At 43.9% G+C, this 21,482-nt stretch overlaps 1 protein-coding gene across 2 annotated transcripts in view; it reads right to left on the bottom strand.

Annotated features, from left to right (window-relative positions):
- Window positions 1-21,482, bottom strand: part of SCLY (selenocysteine lyase) — a 94,584-nt gene that overhangs the window by 43,003 nt on the left and 30,099 nt on the right. For both annotated transcript variants that reach the window (XM_029615991.1, XM_029615992.1), the window contains exons 3-6: window positions 13,349-13,461; window positions 9,401-9,501; window positions 1,750-1,933; window positions 133-260 (exon numbers count right to left, since the gene is read on the bottom strand). In XM_029615991.1, the coding sequence (XP_029471851.1) occupies window positions 133-260; window positions 1,750-1,933; window positions 9,401-9,501; window positions 13,349-13,461 (526 nt within the window). The remainder of the gene's footprint in view (window positions 1-132; window positions 261-1,749; window positions 1,934-9,400; window positions 9,502-13,348; window positions 13,462-21,482) is intronic.

The raw sequence follows: 21,482 nt of genomic DNA, 5'->3' as shown, positions 1-21,482 counted from the left end.
TGTATACAAAAACCCCTTAGACTAATTTCAAGACATGTGCGGAGGAAGTGGGACAGTCTAGGAGAAGGGAAAACGAGAGGAATAGAGGAAAGAAAATGAAGTAAAATGAGATGGTTAAACAAAGGAACCTACCATGAGAACTCCAGTCTCGTTATTTGCCATCATGATGGACACTAGACATGTATTAGGACGGACTGCGGACATCACATCGTAAACCTCTGCCTGCCCTGACACTTTGGACACCGGGATAAAGGTGGCTTCTGTATGTAACAATAAATCAAACAGATCATAGCAACAGGCTTACCGTCCAAAACAAGAAGTTCTCTAGATCATCCACTACTAGTCGTTCCCTCAGGAACATAAGACAATACTACCTTATTAGACAAGCTACAGTATGGCCCCAGAAGTCTTGAGATTCAGCTCAGGCTCAAATCAAATCAAATCAAATCAATAGGGTTTACCTAACACATCTACATATTTAACTAATTGTAACCAATGAGATTCCCTCACAAATGTAAATGTACCAGGTACTACACTGATCATAAAATGAAGGCGATAACCCTGCATACCAATGCCAACAGAAAAACAAGTTTAAATTTGTATGGCAACTTAAAAGAGTGTATTGTATATGTATGATCTCCACAGGGTTGGGGGAACGGAGGGAGAGAGGATCTGGGAGGGTTAGGCAAGAGGTTCCATGATCCAGGGAGGGAGGATAAAAATTGGGAAGGTGAGGCAGGTATCCCTACCCTGACTCCAATCCTGATTCTCATTTCTCCACCCTCTCTCTTAACCCCCCCCCCAAAAAAAAATCCTGTATGCCCTGCATGCCTTTTTCTTTGATCTATTCTCTCATACATGCCCTGACTTGATTCCCTCCAGCCCTTCTAACCATTCTCCTCAGCTGATCCACTCTCCAGCACCTCCTCAACCCCCCAGCCCATACCCCACACATCTCCCCAGCCCTTCCTCACCCTCCCCTCCAATGAATCTCCTCCAATGAATCCACCTCCCCAGTTCATTCTTCCACCGATAGAACTGGAAGAAGGAGAGTGATGGGGCATCAGGCCACATCCTACTCTGCCTTTTAGCGTGCAACTAGTGCTTAGAACCACACCAGACATCATATTATCATGCAGTTCAAAGCATCAGTCAGGTCCCAGAAAGCAAAGGAAGAGGCAGCCCTAACACTGATCTCTTCCACATTTTTGGTTTGTCTGTCTATCTGTGACATCAAATATCTCAGATGGATGGACAAACCGAAAACATAAGCACATTTTTATTCATAAAATGTGCTAATAAAGAGCTAACAATGTCAAGATAAAGACAGATTTGTATCTGTTTGGTGTTACCAATAACTCCGAGTCCACTGTTAGAGGCAGGATACTGGACTAGATGGACCATTAGGCTGATCCAACACGGCACCTCTTATGTTCTAATGATTAGCGAACAAAGTTTAGAATATCCACTTGCCAGATTCATCTAGACGAAGGTTCAGATGGTACAAACCCAAACACCAGTGTAAATGGGCATTCATTAGATGTATTACATTTTGTCCTTTGTTGTGGGTGTTTCAGACTGATCACAGTCATCAGTATTTTATGCATCTAACCATGTTAATTAAACCATCTTGACACATGGCTGTAAACTGTGGTGCTGTAACAGTGCCAGGGATGGATTGTGAATAGAGACTCCCAATGCTCCTCCTAAAACGGAGCTTCCAAGTGTCCCTGCATTCTGCATACTGACCTGCCACACGTTGCTTCATGAGGTGCTCCAGGGGCAGACGCACAGAGTCATGCTCCACTCCTGAACTGATGAGGTGGGGCAAGGTGTCTGCCAGCCCATTACTGTCCTCCTTCAAACAGTTCTGGCCTAGTTTCTGGATTTCTTGGAAATGATTCACAGCAGAGTGGAACACTAGGTTATTGGCCTGCAAAAGGAATGGCAGAGAAATGACACTCAGTATTTGACAATCAGTCAAATATTTATTGACCCCAACCTTTCCAAATTGTCCAAGACGAGTTATTGAACAATGATTATATCAAGCCTAAAATAAACACAATTATAACATAGAAAAATATTAAGACATATTATAAAAAGTTAATACAAAGCAAGTTTCCTTATTGCAAACCATAGATAGCAGGATGAATTAACCATTACATGAGGATAATGTCATTCAGCAATACCGAACAGAGTCGCCTCTTCAAGATAGTAGAGCTTTGAGTTCTACTGAACAACTGTGAGAATTCCTGCTAGAAAGCTATGTAATCAACTCTCCAGAAAGAAAGGCGGGTATTGCATGGCTAATTTATCCTGCTATCTATGGAAAAAACTGTTTACAGTAAGAAAACTTGCTTTGTCCATCGATAAGCAGGCTGAATTACCCATTACATGTGACTGAATTAGCCACTATAAGCTGAGGGTTGCAGCGGAGCCTTTCTAAATATGCAACCCAGACTCCACAAAGGAAAGTGGACTACAGTGAAAATAGATTACTCAAAACTGCTTGCCCAAAGTCACTCTCCATTTTTGAAAGCTTATAGAGACACTAATGGGACGGTGTGGTCCGATGCCCAGGTATCAGCTCTGCAAATATCCTCAATAGGAACTTCTAGAAGATGAGCCATTGAAGAAGCCATTGCTCTCACCTTATGGGTTCTTACATAAATCGGTGATTTGCAATTCTGCTAAGGAGTAGCACTGCTGAATGTACTCAGCTAGCCAGCTGGGGTCATAAGATACAAAAAGCTGGGAGGTTTTGTGATGTGGCAGAGTTCATTTCTTGTAATAAGCCATGAAACAGTAGATTTCCATACTAGAGGTGCGACATTCTATAGACTTCTAATGAATCATGATACCAGGGGATAAACAGAGACAGGCTTACTCTCTATCGGAGCCACTATCGAGCATAGATATGCTCATACTGAAGAGGTAGCGAGGCCAGAGTTACAGAAGCAAAGCAAGTACCTCAGTAAATATATGGGCTCATAGGAAAAAACTATCAAAGGCATTTCGCTGGCACCATTTTGAACAACTATTCCATTTAAGCGCAAAGTTTCTTCTAGCTGATGGTTTCCTACATGAGACTAAAATATCCACTATGACTCTAGGTAGACTGAGATCCGCAATTACTGAGTGTTCAACATCCAAACTATCAAGCTGAGAGCTGAAAGATTGGGATGATAAAATGTGCCTTTGTTCTGAGTTAACAGTGCAGGGTCCATTGCTAGACATATAGGACTGCTGGAAAGTTGTATAAAAGATATGCATATATTCTTGTCTGGGCTATGCTGGAGCTGTGAGAATCATTTGGGCATGGTCCTGAAGAATATTTTGTATTGTTTTGGTGATAAGTTGTATCGGTGGAAAATACATGAGGTTTGTTCCTCAATTAAGGAGGAAAGTGTCCTGAGTTAGTCTGAGATTGCTTGGAAGAGCTGAGCAGAACTGAATTAGTTTTCTGTTCTCTTGCGATACGAACAGGTCCACACATGTTTGAACTCACAACATGAAGAGTTCGTCTGCCACTGATTAAGAACATAACATAAGAATTTGCCACACTGGGTCAGACCAAGGGTCCTTCAAGGCCAATATCTTATTTTCAACAGTGGCCAATCCAGGTCACAAGTTCCTGGCAAGATCCCATTCAGTAAATAAATCCCATGCTATTATTGTGCAGTGATAAGTAGTGGCTATTCCTTACGTTTACTTGGTTAATAACAGTTTATGGACTTCTCCTTCAGGAATTTGTCCAAATCTTTTTTAAACCCAGCTACGTTAACTGCTGGCAATGAATTCCAGAGCTTAATTGTTGTGCATTGAGTGAAAAATAATTTTCTTTGATTTATTTTCAATGTGCTATTTACTAACTTCAATGAGACTCTCTGAAGATAGGTGGCTTGTAGGACAGCCCAATTCCTAGCTGTCCAAGTCCAGATCCTGAGCGCTTCCTGGCAGAGGTCATAATTCCATTCTCCTTTGCTTGTTGACATAAAACACAGCAACCTGATTGTTGGTCTCAACCAAGATACTCTTGCCTTGAAGACTGTGGGTGAACACAGAAAGCACATTTCTTATCGCTTGTAGCTCTAGTAGGTTGATTTGAAGTTAACATTTTTTGGTAGACCAAATACTCTGGATCTGATGTGAGCACCCCATCCCTTGTTTGAGGTGTCCATTGTCAGCGTTATTTGGTAGGGAAGCTGGCAAAGAGGAGTTCCGTGTTGAAGGACATGACATTGAAACCACCATCTCAGCTTCTGAACCATGTCCTGGGAAATCTAGACTACACTGGAGAGTGGTTGAGTTAGTTGATCCCAGTGAGAACATATATCCCATTGGAGATAATAAATATGGAAGTGAGGCAGCGGAACCATATGGATGGCTGTTGCCATATGTCCTAAGATGATAAGCATAAGCTTGCTGTTGAGCGCTGAGAGGATAGCAACTTGCAGATGAATGTGGACATGATGGCCTTTCAATCCACAAATAGGAATGCCCTCTCTTGCATCGAGTCTATCAATGCTCCTATAAACTTGAGTCTTTGAGTGAGTGCCAGATTTGACTTCTTGAAGTTGATTAGAAATCCTAAACTCTGCAGAAGGAAGATTTGTTTTGTGGAGAGGGTTTATGACTTCCTCCTGAGAGCTTGCTATGATCAACCAGTCATCCAAATAAAGGAAGACTTGTATTCCCTGGCACCACAGATGTACCACTACCACAGTCAGGCATTTGGTAAAGACTCTCAAGACAGTCGACAGACCAAATGGAAGAACTTTGTATTGGTAGTGGGCAGAATCCACCTTGAAACAAAGGTAGCGCCAATGGGGCAGATTTTCAAAGCTTACTTGCATAAATCCAGGTGGATTTACATGCATAACGGCCCGGCGACGTGCGCAAGCCCTGGGACATGCATATGTCCCAGGGCTTGAAAAAAAGGGCAGGGCGGCCGTTGGCTGGCACATGCAACTTACACCTGCCCGGAGGCAGGCGCAACTTATAAGATAAAGGGAAGGGGAAGGGAGGGGAAGGTGGAGGGAACGGAGGAAGGCTGCGCAGCTCGGCGCGCGCAAGTTGCACAATTGTGCACCCCCTTGCGCGCCGACCCTGGATTTTATAACATGTGCGCGGCTGTGCACACGTTATAAAATCGGACATACATTTGTGCGCGCCAGGTTGTGCGCACAAATGTACACCCACGCGTACCTCTTAAAATCCAGCCCAATGTGAACAGTGAATAAGTATGTGCATATATGCATTCTTGAGGTACAAGGTACACATATTTATTATTTATTTTATTTATTTATTAGGTTTTATATACCGATATTTGAAAATACATCATGTTGGTTTACAGAAAACACAAATACAATTAGCAAGTAAAATAAAATATATCAGTAAAAAAGTTAAACGGGAAGTACCACATAATAAATAAATTAAAATATAAAATGATATATTTGCCTCTCTGAATATTGGGAAGGATTGTGCTCAAGAAGTTCATTTTGAATTTCTGCCAAACTAAGTGATTGTGCAGCTGTCTCAGATCCAGAATAGGCCACAATCTTCCTGATTTATTGGGAATGAGGAAGCAACTGGAATAGAAGCCCTGTGCATGTTGAGACATAGTTAAGGGTTCTATTGCCATTGCTGAGGAGCGACTGAACTTCCAGGTGAAGCTATGGCAGATTTGATGGATCTCACTGAACCATGCAGAAGGGACAGTAGGTGGAATAAATGCAACCAGTATCCAGATTGCACTATTTGGAGGACCCAGAAGTCCTTGGTTATATGGCACCACAATCTGCTTCCCCACCAGAACAGATGGTTGTGAATTTGTGGGGTATCAAAAACTGGGCCCAGGTTAGGTTGGGCCTGTTTGTGTGGACTTTGGTGGGCAGCGGTCTCTTTGCCTAGGCCTGGTCGAGAAAGGCTGCTGATGTTGTACCTGGATAGGTGGCATGTAGTATTGTTGAAATGGGCAGAACAGCCACTTGTGAAAATAGGGCTGTTTATAATGAAAGAAAGCTTGTCTCTGGTTAGAAGGTTGTTTTGAGGCCCGTCAAGAGAGACTGTCACGTTCTGGTCCTTTATTTGCACGACTGTTTCCCTGAGCTTCCTGCCAAAGAGATTATCACCTAAACAGAACTGGTCCACTAACTCCTCATGGACGTCTTCAGTTATGCTGCTGGCCCTGAGCCATGCCATGTGGCATGCCCCAATCGATGCTGTAAAGATGTGTGACACAGAATCAAAAGCTTCATAGGCTAAATTTATTTATTTATTTATTTATTTATAACTTTTATATACCGGCATTCGTAAAAAAAAACATCATGTCGGTTTACAGACAACTGAGAAAGGAAATTACAATGATAGATGGAGGAAGGATAGGAAGTTAAAAGGTGACAACTTTACTGTAGAGCCAACGGGCGCCACAGTTATTAAATGAGATTACATGTGGTTAACCAGGTTGGACATAAATTAATTATATACAAGGGGCGACAGAGTGGGGGGTAGCGCGGGGCGGGGGATGAAGCGCATAGGGGAGGCGGGGTGGGGTAGGAACTGTACAAGGGGGCAGGTGGTGGCGATGGGAAGGAGAGGTGGTGACTGAATATCAGGAAGCCATAAAATGGATGGGGTGGTGAGGGAGGGAGGGTGTGTAGGGGGGCAGGGGGGCGGGGGGACACTGTACTAGGGGGAGGGAAATAATGAGTGTTGAGGAGAAGTCAAATGCTAGGGTTGAGAGGCGTTGGGATAGGCCTGTTTAAATAACCAGGTCTTGATTCCTTTTTTGAATTGATTAAGTGAAGGTTCTAGTCGGAGCTCGGTGGGGAGGGAGTTCCAAAGGGTGGGGCCGGCGATGGAGAAGGCTCTCGCTCTGGTGTTTGTGAGGTGAGCAATTTTGAGTGAAGGGGTGTGGAGGGTGCCCGCAAGGGAGTTTCTGGTAGGACGGTTGGTATCTGCCAGCTCCTAAATGGAGGAGCTGGCAGATATGGGCCACCCCACTCCCCGCCACACCAAAATTAAAGAGTGAGGGGGAAAGGGGAAGAAGGATCCTCTCTATATCTATAGTATCTCCTGGTCTACCATTTATGTAATCCGCCTTGAGACTGCTTTTAGGAAAAAGTGGAATATCAATTGAAAATAAATAAATAAAGTCAGAGGCAGATTCTCTTCTTCCCTCCCCCGAGGACATCCCTGCCCCCCAATCTGATCTCTCAGTCCCCTCCCCACCCTATTCCACATCCATGAGTTCTAAATATTTCCCTCCTTGCACTCACCTAACCCCTACTTCCCAGCCTGAAGGCTGTTCTTCCAGCCTCTTGGGGGCCTCTCTCTCACCTCCCTCCCCCCTCCATTGTCCAGTCAGCAGTAGAGAGGGGCCAGAGCTCTGGCTCCTGTAACTGCTACTCCTGCTGCCATCTTCTCTGCTTCTTATTCTGGTCAGAGCAGCTGTTTGACCTGTGGGGGGAGGACGAGGAACCAGCAGCAGGAGGAATGGGTTTGAAGTGGCAAGCAACTCCTCTTTGCCACCCACAGGATAGAAGAGGGGAGGAGCAGAGGCAGTCCAGGACCACATGAAAGGGACGCACAGCCTAATGACATGACACCAGAGAAAGAAGGGAACTAATATGGTAGCACTAAACCCTCAAAAGCATAGGACCCGGGGCAATAGCCCCAGTTATTCCCCTCCTAGGATTTTCACTCCAAAATATCTTTCCTTCAAACCTTTCCAAGTATGTTGTGTAGAATTTCAAAAAAAGCTGATATTCAGCAAAATCTGCTATTTGCCAAATGAAGGTTCAAACCTCCAGGGGTGAACTGAACTCGATGTTACTGGCTTTTTCCAGTGGATGCCCCAAAAACATTCTTTTAACTGTGTAGGTTAGGAAGGGATAAGTGCACTGCAGGTAAAAGGGACTAAATCTGTACCAGAAGATCCTGTGCACCACGCTCTGTTTTGTACTTCAATTTAGTATGTTTAGTGAAAAGTAAACCTCAAAAGCGTTCAATTTTAGGGGTCCAGGAGGAAGACGAAGCGTGAAGTGGAATATAAATGTTTCTAGACTTCCAGCTAAATCATTTTTGACCTGAGCTTCATCTCTCCCATTGCCTTAAGAATTGCCCTCAACTCATGGCAAATTTCTTTTGCAAGTGGAAGGAACCATTGCTTTAATAAATGTCTCATTAATAAAATGATTCAATCATTTTATTTTATTTACTTATTTAAAACATTTATATTTCGCACAATGCTGTAAATACCACAGCTCACAGCAGATCACAGATCAAGCCTTAACAATAATAATAATGACAATCCACCAATCAGCTTCTCAAGAGGTTGTTGCTATAAAGTAAAATACAGATGGTTTATGTTTATAGAATGCCAAATAAGAGAAACAGCAAAAGATCCACATTTGGTATACAACTGCAAAATACGTGAAGTGTAGCACAGTTGAGTTAGTGCTTACAGTTTCTTAAATTTCATATGCCTTTACTAGACAAGACTCCTCGGTTTAAAATGGATAAGGCAGTACAATTCTCTTGATAGTCCCCCGACACGGATACCGTGTTTTGCCTCACAGGCCGTGTCGGGAGGCAAAAGAAAGTCAAGTTCATATGCTAGAAAAGAAACAAATATAGCCAATGCAAGGACAAAAAGGAGTATGGTACATACAGCACATAATATGACAATAAACTTACCTCTCAAGAGTCCATTCTGTTTTACATAAAAGTCTTTTACAAGCGCTCAATTCATCCTAAGTTAAAGACACCACAAAACGGCGCCAAAAAGTTAACCAATCCCTTGCGATTCACGGATACAGGAAGTAACCAACCCCTTGTGAATGAAGAATGTCAATCAAAGCAGGTGTCTGACGTCGTCATATCTCACAATAATTTTCAATGAATAAAACAAAACAGTTAACCCCTCACAGCTTAGAGGTATGGTTTCAAAAATATATAAATGTTAAAAACAAATGTAAACACATCGGGTATAACACATTAATAGGCGAACACGATAAGCAAATTTATAGATAGGTCCTCGAGGCATTGTATGAACAAGGATTATTGTCTTGTCTTAGAGTAACAACATCTCTGCACAGTGATGTATAAACAAGGAACCAGAAAATAATGCCTCCATCACTTGTCAGGAAGATAATGGGGGACCATCAAGTGAATTGTACTGCCTTATCCATTTTAAACTGAGGAGTCTTGTCGAATAAAGATATATGAAATTTAAGAAACTGTAAGGACTGACTCAGTTGTGCTACACTCCACATATTTTGCTTTTGTTTATGGAATATCACATGAGCCCACCCCCATTTGCTTTTAGCTAGGACAACTGTGTTCTGTGTTGCTCCACAGCACGCATGGGATTCATGGTCACAGTAAATAGTCTTACCTCTGTCCCTCCGGAAGTAAAGATGATGTCTTCTGGTCTTCCTCCCACCATCATGGCCACATTTAACCGAGCAGTGTCTATCAGCTTCTTCGCCTTCTGACCTAAGGGGGAAATCAGCCGATGAAATCCCATTTTGTTAACAATGGCATTGTGTCTGCTATGCTAGTCCACTAGAATGTGTGCCAAGACATTGCTGGCAATAACTTTTTATTGGACTAACTTAATATGTTTTTGGCTAGCTTTTGAGAGCTAGGCTGCAATCATCAGATCAGAGTAGAATGATATAGGGATGATGTTGACTGAATACACAAGGATTTGCTAACCCATGCTGTCCTGATAGCAAAGCTAGCTAGATAAACTCATCTGGCTAACTTTGTAGGTACATTCAATAGTGCAGCTGCACTACTGAATATATCCAGGTATCTTAAAGTTAACTAGATAACTTTATCCTGCTAACTTTAGGACAGCTTTTTGGTGCAACCCGGACTTTAGCTGGACAAGTTATCTGGCGAGCTCTGAATATTGGAGTTAGCTGGATAACTTATGCAGGTAATGTAACTCCTCCTCAAAAACACCCCTGGATCACCCCTAGGTTATCCAGCTAAGTTTTAGATGGATAATAAGATATCCAGATAAAATTTAGCCAGATAAGTTCCCAAATATTCATTTAGTTAAAGATAAACTAGTAAGTTATCTGGCTTAAATGCCTTTGAATATGGACCTCTTAATGTTTTTATTTTTTAATCTCTTTTGTGTTGTTTTATGAAAAAATTGTGAATGTTTTACTGTAAATCTGATTGGATTCCTCCCCCAAAGCCCTATAAAACATAAATCCCAGCAATAGGCCTCCAGGCATCCCCCCTCCCGCACAGGAAAAAAAGTGCTGCAAAATTGCTGTTGTACAGCTATGCCTGTACCGTACGCTTCCACGAGCCACTGACTGCGATGATCCCAGGCCACATACGGGCCCTATCTGAAGATACTGGGCGGGTTGGCATGGTAATGGGGTTTTGGAGGGTGACGAATGCACAATTTGGTGGCAATTTTTTCCCGGGGTGGGAGAGGGGAGGCCTGGAGCGCCATCACTAGGGCAGGCATGGGGTTTTAAACATTTGAGATGGGGGGGATTAGTGCCAGGTATCCGTGGCGATTCAGTTTTGGGGGTGGTGGTTACAGAATGGCCACTTAACCGTGTATCTTTTAAAGATATCTCATTACATACCTGTGTATCCAGTCTCTAAGGCCCCCACAACTTTAGACCGGCTCTGAAGCTAAATTAGACAGATAAGTAAGCACTGTCCTGGAATGCCCCCAGAACACCTCATTTTTATTCGGCTAGGTTTTAGCCAGATAATACTTATGATATTCAGTCCCTTATCTGGCTAAAATCTAGCTGATAAGGAGCTGACTATCCTACACCTCTCCATTTAGATTTGATAAAACTTTTCCATCTAAATGGCTTTTGAACATTGACCTCAGAGTGACTGCTGGGGAATGAGGAGGCCTGAGAGATACAAAGTGACTGCTGCGGACGAGGGTGATTGAGAGGCAATGACTGCTGGGGATGAAGGGAAATTGAAAAAAGGAGAGAGCATGACTGCTGGGGATTGGGGGAGATGGGACCAAAAAAGCAAGGCAGTGACTGCGGAAAATGAGGAAGAGACGGTGTACCTGCTGGAAATGAGGAAGAACTGAAAAAGGGTAACTGCTGTGGATGGGAGGACTAAGAGAGGGTGAGTAACTGTTGAGGATGGGGAGGTTCGAGAAAGACAGCGACTGCTGAGAATGGGAAAGCTTCAAATCAGTGACTGCTGGGGATGAGGGAGTTTGAGAGAGTGTGACTGCTGGAGATGAGGCATTGGGAGAGAGAGAGTGTGACTGCTTAGGATGGGGGGAGAGAGAGTTACTGCTGGGGATGACAAGGCTAGAGAAATAATGACTGCTGGGGATGATGAAGAGACAGAGACGGACTGCTAAATTAAAGTACAGAATTGAGAGAGAGACTGATAGAGATTGGGGAGATGAGAGAGAGAGTGAATGCTGGGGATGAGGACAGCGAGACCTCTAGAGAGGAAGCAATTTACATGAGTGTTCCAATTTATGGCAGCTCTCAAAATATTTCGGACAATGCCTCTGTATCGCTCTATGGTGAGACAGCACCTTGAATACTGTGTACAATTCTGGTCACCGCATCTCAAAAATGATATAATTGCGATGGAGAAGGTACAGAGACGGGCGACTAAAATGATAAAGGGAATGGAACAGCTCCCCTATGAGGAAAGACTAAAGAGGTTAGGACTTTTCAGCTTGGAGAAGAGGCGGCTGAGGGGGGATATGATAGAGGTGTTTAAAATCATGAGAGGTCTAGAACGGGTAGATGTGAATTGGTTATTTACTCTTTCGGATAATAGAAGACTAGGGGGCACTCCATGAAGTTAGCACGTGGCACATTTAAAACTAATCGGAGAAAGTTCTTTTTCACTCAACACACAATTAAACTCTGGAATTTGTTGCTAGAGGATGTGGTTCGTGCAGTTAGTATAGCTGTGTTTAAAAAAGGATTGGATAAGTTCTTGGAGGTGAAGTCCATTACCTGCTATTAATTAAGTAAACTTAGAAAATAGCCACTGCTCTTACTAGCAACGGTAACACGGAATAGACTTAGTTTTTGGGTACTTGCCAGGTTCTTATGGCCTGGATTGGCCACTGTTGGAAACAGGATACTGGGCTTGATGGACTCTTGGTCTGACCCAGCATGGCATGTTCTTATGTTCTTAAAGAAAAAAACATGAAATGGCTCTTCTATTTTGAAAGGTTGCAGACCACCAGGGCTCACCTGGTGGTCTGCATTGTCATGGTGGTGAGCCCTTGTGCTATCGCGTAGTTGATGCAGCATAGCAGATGAACCTACTAGGCCCACACGGACAGCTGGTGGACACACCCTTCAATGGGACCGAGCTGGACCTTCACCTATACCAGCCGTGTTCCCCTCAGGTTGAGCCCTTGGTTTCCAGGGGCCAGCAAGATTTCCGTAATTATCCCTAGGGATGGTCAAAGAGAGAATGTCCAGAGCCAGGCTGAAGTCAGGGTGGGCGACAAGGAGAAAGACGCCAGGTGCAGGTCAAAGATCGGGTCAGGCAGCAAGCAAGATGTAAACAGGATATGTGGCAAGGATCAGAACCGGAGGGCAGGCTATAATGTGGTCAAGGTCCATAGCAAAGGTCAGTACCAGACGGCAGGCAAAAAACCTGGTCAAGGTCCATAACAAGAGTTGGTATCAGGTGAGCAGGAGTAGAAGGGAACTGGGCAAGGCTAGGTCTAGGAGATGTGCAGGCTGGAACAGGGAGCAAGGCAGGCTGGAAAAAGGAGCAGGATCATGGCACCTTGTTCTGAGGAAGGAGGGCCTGTTGGTGAGGCAAAGGGAAGCAGTGGAAGCAGGCTTTGTATAGTGGGGATGAAAATCTCTAGTGAACATTCAACGTATTGAGGCACTCGTGGAAGTTCTTTTTAATCAGGTTGAAGGTTCAAGTTTTGGTATCTAAGTTTATTTCCTTGTAAATTTGTATGCATTATGGTTGTACTACCTCTTTGTTGATTGCTCAGTGCTTTGTATTGAAAACCATTTTATATAAAATGCATAAATTATAACAGAGAGAGAGACCATCTGTATTAAGTGGAGTTGTGACCCCATTCCTTCACTATTCTTCGATATTCAAGCTTTACTTGTTTTCTCTCATTTATCATGCGAGATCCCCTTTAGAACGCCAGTGTGAACCTCCCTTTTAGCCCTTAGATGAGCCAATTAGCAATTTTCCATTTTAGCCCACCAAAACGTTCATTCAGTTCAACGCAGATCCCATATGCAACTCGCTTCCCCCAAACGCAGACTGTTTTCAAATGTAAAGAGTTTCTATTCTCCTAGGACCTGCCTCCACCAGTAGCCCATACCTGCGGCATATGAACTGCTGGGGTTTCCCCAAGCCTCCTGCAAGGCCTCTGTCACAGCTTGGATTACATCCGGCTCCAGTGGGGTGGTTGCATTATAATCCATGTAGACCTTCCTGCAGACAAAAATTCAGCACTTAAGAAGAGGACAGGCAGGTCCGAGCCAGAGACCAGAAGGACAGGAAGAGTGTCAGAACGGGAAAAGAAACAAGCAAGAAGAGCATGGGGAAAGGAAAGGGGGATGGTGCACTGTGAGAAGCGATCACAGATGAAAGGATCCATTTCATAATATATTTTTACACTTCCATACCAGTCTGATATGACACAGGATGTGAAAGGAGGAAGGGTTCAAGCAGCATTTTATCTTAAGCCAACCTAGAAGTCACTTGAGGGGAAGAGCAAGTTTGCTTACCATAAATGGTGTTTTCCGTAGATAGCAGATGAATTAGCCATGCTGTATGGGTACGCCCTCCATGCCACTAGGTGGCGGAGCTCTCAAAGTCTATTAATGACTTTTAGCTAGGTATTCCCTCCCTCCTGTATCCTGACAGGATTACCTCAGGCTCCTCAGTCAGTATGAAAGCAAGGTAGGTGTGCTAGAACTGGCCGGGGAGGCGGGTGGGTCAGCATGGCTAATTCATCTGCTATCTACGAAAAACACCGTTTACGGTAAGCAAACGCTCTTTTCACGTAGATAAGCAGCTGAATTAGCCATGCTGTATGGGAATCCCCAGCTGACATATTGAGCAATTAGTATGTGTCATTTAAAATTTTTTTTTTTTTGCTCAATACGAAAATAGTGGCGGACAGTTCCTATGAAGGCTGTATTTGTTTAGAATTTTGCTCTTCTGTAGGATAGTCCGTCGCAAAAGTATCATCCCCGTCTATTTGTGTATACGCTGGTGGGATGTGAAAATGTGTAGCGGTGACCGTTTCACCACTTCATAGATGTGTATGAGAGGTAATTGATGGAGAGAAGGCAATCGAGGTTGTCATCTCATGCACATGATGTGCCCGTAGGGTCGTAGATAGCGTGTGCAACTTTCTATTATCGCTGAAAAAGGATATAATTGGATATCTCTTTGGGTAAAGTTCTTTTTGTCACTGGATGCCCTTGTGCATTTGGATTGATGAAGAAAAACAATTGTCAGGGTTGACTGGGTGACAGAGTGTGCTTTTGTAGTATGCCAGCACACGCTTACGATCATAGGTATGTCACCTTGCCTTATTGTTAATTGCAATAGGCTTGGATGGAACGTGGGTAAGGTGATGGTTTGGTGAATGCAGAACTGGACATTACCATTAGTAAAGAATTCGGGTAAGTGTGCAAGGTCACCCTGTCGTGGTGAAAGTGCAGAAAAAAAAATGGGTAGTGAACCAATGCTTGTAATTCACTTGGTCTTCGAGTAGGAGTTAAATCGACCAGGAAAAGCACCTTTCTGTGAGAGATAGCGAAGGAGACAAGTGTTTAGAGGTTGAAAGGAAGAAAGTATTGGCTATTCGAGATCCATGGTAATGTGCCATGGCACTAGTGGTTTGCAAGATGGATGCAGGTGCAACATGCCCTACATGAATATGTACACCAAGGAGTAACATGAAAGAGGTTCTTCCTCTAAATGTAGGTAATAAGCTGTAATGGTGCTTACAGGAACTCGTAGTGAGGAGTTGCCATGACCTTGCTGCCTTGTAGATGGAGGCAGGACAGAAATCGGCCAGGTGGTCAGTTAAGGGGGCTATAACTGTTGATGAACACTCGGAAGCCCAGTGGGACAAACCTCCTGTTACTTGAATGTAATGGAGAGTTGTCTTGAGGACAGGAGAAAAAGGTAGATAAGCGCTAGTCAATCTTCATGCCATAAGGTGTAAAGAGGCATGGAGAGGATGATCTCTCGTCCTAGGGACCTAGGGAAGAAGCTATGAGCTGCGTCCAGGAGAATTGGGTTGCGGATCGAAAGCCGTCTTAGGTAAACTGTACCATGGACGTGTTGGCTATGTTGGCACGATGAGGAACAGATGCATTTGGTTTGTTTTTGGTTTTTTTTACATATCCGCGATAAGGCCGATATGCTCGGTTTTCTATGCATCTCTGGAGTTCGAGGGATGACTGGTATCAGAGGGAATGCATAAATATGCATTGTGACCAATCGATGAGAAAAGTACCTGAAGTCCGAGTGAGCTCAGAGAAATCGAATTAAGTTCTCCATTTTCCTGTTGTACAGTGTTGCAAGAGATCCACCTTAGTGAGACGTCTAGTGAGAGTATGTCTTGAGTTACCTTTGCAATTAGTTTCCCTTTGTGGGAGCGAAGTGGTATTGAGTTTCTCCGGTCTGGACTCGCCAGTACCGGGCAGGTAATTGATTGAAGTGAGATGGATATTCGAGGAGCATGATCCAGTCTCTGAACTGCCTCTTCGTAGAGTTTCTAGGAGCTGGATACTCTTTTTTTTTTTTTTAAACAATGGAAGTCGGACTCCATGTGAATCATGATTATTATTTTTTTTTTTATAGGGAATCCTGAAGGCTTATGTGCACTGTGTGTATGTAGGAAGTTGATAGAGCTTGCATCTGAATTCATTCAGATGCTGTAGTGAGTACTATTCGATGTCACAGTGAAGTTAGGGGCGAGCCCAATGAATGTCAACAGGAGTAGCCACCATTGTGAGTTCATCCCCTTTTCCCTTTATTATTATTTTTTTTTTTTACTGCAGACCAAGGAAGGTGAGTGGCCAATGAATGTAGAGAAATGGAGACCATTCGTGTCCAAGTCCGCACTGCAAGTGGTGTATATGCAAGCGCATATGCGGAAGTATGGAGACGGCTGCCATATGTGTCCCAGAACAGTTATGGTCTGGCGGGTTGTCAGTGTAGTACTGTGAAGTAGAGTTGAAAATCTGTTGAGAGAGAGTTAATGATCTTAGGTGAGGTAGAAAAAATTGGTCAAAGTTTGCGATGTAGGCTCTTATGAATTGCAGTTTGAACAGACTGCAATGTTGACCTCATTTTCCTTTTTTTTTTTTTTTTTTGGATTAGGAGTCCTAGTTTGTCTAGACAAGAACTCCTGCTTAGTCTGCCGCTTGGTAGCATTGAAATGGATGGCACCAGGAAACTATCGTCTAGATAGGGAAAAACCTTACTCCCTCTGACAACGAATGGTGCAGCAACATCAGGTCTCAGTATTTGGTGAAATGTTTGTGGGAAAAAGTAAGGCTGCATGGAAGAATCTTGTATGGCCGAATGGTTACCTGACTGGAATAACGAGGTAGCATCAGGTACTGGGGTGCATTGATATGTAAGCATATGACTGCTTGAAAGGCAGTGTGATCCCCGGGATGAAGGACTGAAGAATGGTTTTGAGAAGCAGTCCGTATCCATTAGTATTATTATTTGAAAGAAGTGGGAGTTTCTGTCTCCTACTAACACTGATGGAAACATGGAGCCACTGAAATTGTTTATAGCTTTTTTTTTTTTTTTTGGAGACTGACGAGGGGTTCGGGAACACCATCACGTACTCTGCGAATTGGAGAGGTTTACATAGAAAGTTGTCTAGAAAGATGATCTGGATGGATGATCTGCGGACAGAGAAATGTTTCCATAGGTGAGAAAGGTTGTTTACACTTTATGTTGCCAGGTGGAATTGAATCCTGGCTTTAATGGTTCAGAGTCCATAGTTCTGACCGCTAGTCCAGAATCTCGATCTTTTGTGCCAGCTTGACAGTAGGGTGTCGGGAAGACAACTACGCTCGTCCGCAAGGAAGCTCAGCAACTAGAGGTAATGGAGTTGGTTTAGGGAAGCTTCCTCTATGTCATGTGCTCAAGGGCCAGGTGTCCTGGGCATTAGAGAGTGGAGACATGCAGAAGACTGCGACATATAAATTATGTGATTCTCTATCGGCACATGTAGTTGTGATGATTGGAGCACCTTTCTATCGAAAAGGATGAGATATACTTCTCTTGTCAGGTAGGTATGGGATGAAGGCTAGTACTTGGTATGTTCATGATCCCAATTTTTTTTTTTTTTTGGCGGATTCCCTCCCGATCGAAGTCTGAGGGAATTAGACTCTGAAGTATGAGATTGTGGTAGATGGAACCTGAGATGTACTTGATAGGAAGTTAGCAATTCTCCGAAGGGGGATTGCTAGGTCTTGTCCCCACACTAGGTTTCGCTGGGGTGCCAGAAAAAGCTTGGAGAATTTCTAACACAGTTGCGTGGTTACGGACTTTATGAGTCAGAACCTAGAGGTTGTGGTGCCCCTGTTCTCAGGAAGTGAATGAGATAGATTTGCAAAGGAGACTGGTCATAGTAGTTGAGCAGGGTCTGGGAAGAATCTTGTGGGCAACAAGCTCCACAAATAGCTGTGCTCTAAGGAGACTCCTAGGGAACCGCATAAACGTTAGAAACTGGAACAGGAGGGACCTTGTCGGCTGAGACAGTACCATAGTTGAGTTCTAGTGCCCCTCGAGTGAAGTGATGCCCGCGGTATGCCGCCGTTTGGTCTTTTGGAATAAGATGTCTCTCGGAGATCTTGTGTGTTTTTCAGAGAAGGGTCCCGGAGTCCTGAACCCTGCTGGTGATTGACGAAGAAAAAGGCCATGTCTTCTTCCTTCTATTTTTTTTTTTTTACACAGGGTTAGAAGGGTTTGAGTGCACTTATGCCCTGACAATGATCCCTGCAACAAGTAGGATGGTGCGGTGGTATACGCACTGGTATCTTCTTGCAGGGCAGAATGATTTGATGGTAAATCCTTCATCGGTGCATCATGGAAGCGTTGGGCAGCCGGCGGACGCATGCCTGTGTCTGTGCACCAATGGACACATCTGAATATGCCTGGACGCGATGGTGCACCCGCGAATATGCTGGCGTGTCCGCGCACTCAACGGTGATTCGGCATGTTGGTGGATGCATAGGCTGACATCAGTCGTGATGCGCTTCAGCGCACGCACCAGTTCCACGGTGCTTCAGCATATGTGCTCGTGCGCCGGTGCACAGTTGGGGCTGTGGTCTCTTGCTGTGTGCCGGTGCTAAAGTGTGCACACCAGTGCTGAATGCCTCCGGCGCGTGCGTCGGTACTACGGCGCACGGAGCTAGTGCTCCGGTCCTCCGGCGCCAGAACTCTATTGCTTTGGAGCACTCGTCAGTGTTTCAGCATGCCGGCGTACACATTGTTGAGTCGTTGTGATCTGGACTTGTGCTGTTGCCCCCGGAGCTCTCTGAATATGCCGTGGATGACATCCTTGATATGCGTAAAAAGGGCAAGACATGGGAGTATCTCATCTCATGGGAGAACTATAGTCCAGAAGAGAACTCCTGGGAACCACTGGCCAACATTACAGATAAAGAAATGATACGTCATTTCCATCTGGCACATCCACGCAAGCCCAGACCACATGGAAGAAGTCTTGGAGGGGGCCCTTTGAAGGGGGGTACTGTTGCGACCACTCTGCCTTACCTCTTTTATTCCTCTCTCTTCCTCCTTGGGCAAGATGGCTGCCTCTGGTGTCGAGTGCCTCGGCGTCTCCAGACTAGCATGGGCATCCCAGTCCGCCATGCTCACTCCCGTGGCCTCCTAGGGTGTGCGAGCGCACATCTCCTCTGCTCAAATACACATCATGGAGAGAACCTCGGGGGCGTCCCCATCAGTACCTCTGGGTATATCAAGCCTCCGATTCGCTACCACCATTGAGTTAGCAAAGACTTTGGTTAAGCTACTCTGACTGCTCTAAGCTGTACGCTTAGACGCTGCTTTCACTCGAAGGGCCTCGCTCCACAGAAGCTCTAGACAACCGCTCCTCAGGGGTCTCTCTCTCTCTTCTACATTTCAGGATATCGGACTTCAGGTACTCGCTCAAGGGCCTATCTACTAGTATCTCGCACCATGGACCATTGGTCCCTCCACACCACCACCAGGAAGTCGCCTTCTTTTCTGTGAGTACCTCTACGATCCGGTGCTCCAACTCCACCCACCAGCCGCGACATTGCCCCGGACTGCGGCCTATCATATACATCTGGCTGAGATTCTACATCCGGGCCTGTTGAACATATTGGCACCTCATGGATTTCAGTACCTACCTTCCGGACTACAACATCTATCTACAGCAGTACAATGAAGCCTCCATCCATTCTGTGTCTGTTCCTTGACGTTCAGCCTATCACTGCGGTTCCCCATGGGGCCTCTCCCCGTGGGCGGAATCATCACCGCAGTAACCAAGAGTCCACAATGTCACAAACACAACAGTTTTTGGGCACTTGCCAGGTTCTTATGGCCTGGATTGGCCACTGTTGGAAACAGGATGCTGGGCTTGATGGATCCTTGGTCTGACCCAGTATGGCATGTTCTTATGTTCCTTAATTCCCATATCTTTTTCTTTAAGCAACTGTGAATGCTCCTCTACCTTCTTACTGATCCCTACTAATTTTCCCATCATAACATCTATTTAAGAAGAAACCAACTTTTCAGAGTTCATTCAGCTATTCATAATGTCCAAGGTCACTGCTGCAGGTTTTGAAGGCATAGAATGATCTCTTGTTGCAATATTTGTAGGAGAACATGACAAAAACATCTCCTACTGATAAGAGCTCTCCCATCTTGCTCAAGGGAAGGAAGAACAGTATTAACTTCTTCAACTCTAGGCATAGTTCCCATCGAAGATGATATTCCCACCTTCAGAGAAATCTGACCATCAGGGTTGAGTGAGAGCCAACTACTCCAAGTTTCTGTAAGCAATGCAAAAAGGTCTCCAGAGTAGGTTGAGAGCAGGTTGAGATGGGAGCACATGCAGAGTAACTTTCTGCTACTTATAAATTGTACACACTGAAAGCTGGACCAGGTCTAAAATCGGACATGGGGGGCATATCTTAAGTGGCTGTCTTCCGCTAATGCTGGCTTCTTATATGCCCCGGACACCCTTGGATGATATGATGAGGTAGCAACCAGGTCCTGAAACAACAGGAACCATAGCGAGACTGATGGAAGGGCCTATTCCGAGCCCTCCCCAAAGAGGGATGTTAGCGCTAGCTTTTTATATGCCCCAGATGCCCTTGGATGATGCAATGAGGCAGTGACCAGGTCCCAGAAAAACAGGAGCCACAGCGAGGCTAATGGAAGTGCCTAGTTCCATCACTCCCCACTGACATATGTTTCTAACAAATAGCCAATCCATGCACTTGGTTATGTGGTCTACCTGACATATTCTGGCTCGGTTACTAATCAGATTGCTCAAAGGTGCCAGTATCCATTATGCGTAAACTGAATAGGCTATTTATAAGGCAGTTCATAGCACAAAGGTGCTGGGCCAGGATGGGCTATGTTAAAACAAAGACATACTCCTAAAATCACTGATTAAGGTATGTTTTGTAAATTTCTTTCAAAAAATAAAAAAATATATTAAAAATGATATTCACATTCATATATTTATATATAAAAAAAAAGTTAGCATTGAAGGAATCTTACAGGCCAGCATCACTTCTCATGAATATTATTTGGACACTTGATTTGTTTGAAATATTACTGATAAGAAATTCCCAATTTGTTGCTATTCAACTTGACCGCAGTTAAATTTTTGGTAATATTTTCGTTTTTCTTATTTAAATCTAGTTTTGGAAACTTCCCCTTTTTTGAGAATTTGCTTGACTTGTTATCAATTGATTTTCTGAATGAGTTGTATATTAATATCATAATATCAATTGTTTATTTCCTTTGCAAACTTTTTACTTATAAAATTATTTTTGAAACTAAAATAAAGGTAATTCTTCCTAAACTACCATATTTATTGAACACTATTCCTGCATGGTTGGCCAATTTCCTTGAAAAAAGTTAAACATGTCTATTTCTAAATTGCTTTAGAAAGCTTCAAATGACAATATTCTATACAGGACCTTGTCACTTACATATCTAAATATGTACTACGGAACTGTCTAGATGGACCCTGATAATCCAACTACGGAACTGCTACAGACATACAGGAAAGGGCACTATGGTTTTTTCCCCATAGACACAGAATGGGGAAAAAAGTTGTTTTTGTTTTTTTAATTTTATTTTTATCATTTTAAGCATTACAGCAAGATACATCTCACTTACAGAAAATAGAAATGTAATAGACCAAATACATGAAATCACATTTTTTTAAAATTCTTTATTTA

The sequence above is a fragment of the Rhinatrema bivittatum genome, chromosome 9 (assembly GCF_901001135.1).
Source record: "Rhinatrema bivittatum chromosome 9, aRhiBiv1.1, whole genome shotgun sequence".
In the NCBI taxonomy this organism is placed as follows: domain Eukaryota; kingdom Metazoa; phylum Chordata; class Amphibia; order Gymnophiona; family Rhinatrematidae; genus Rhinatrema; species Rhinatrema bivittatum.
This window is presented reverse-complemented; position numbering and strand designations above follow the sequence as displayed.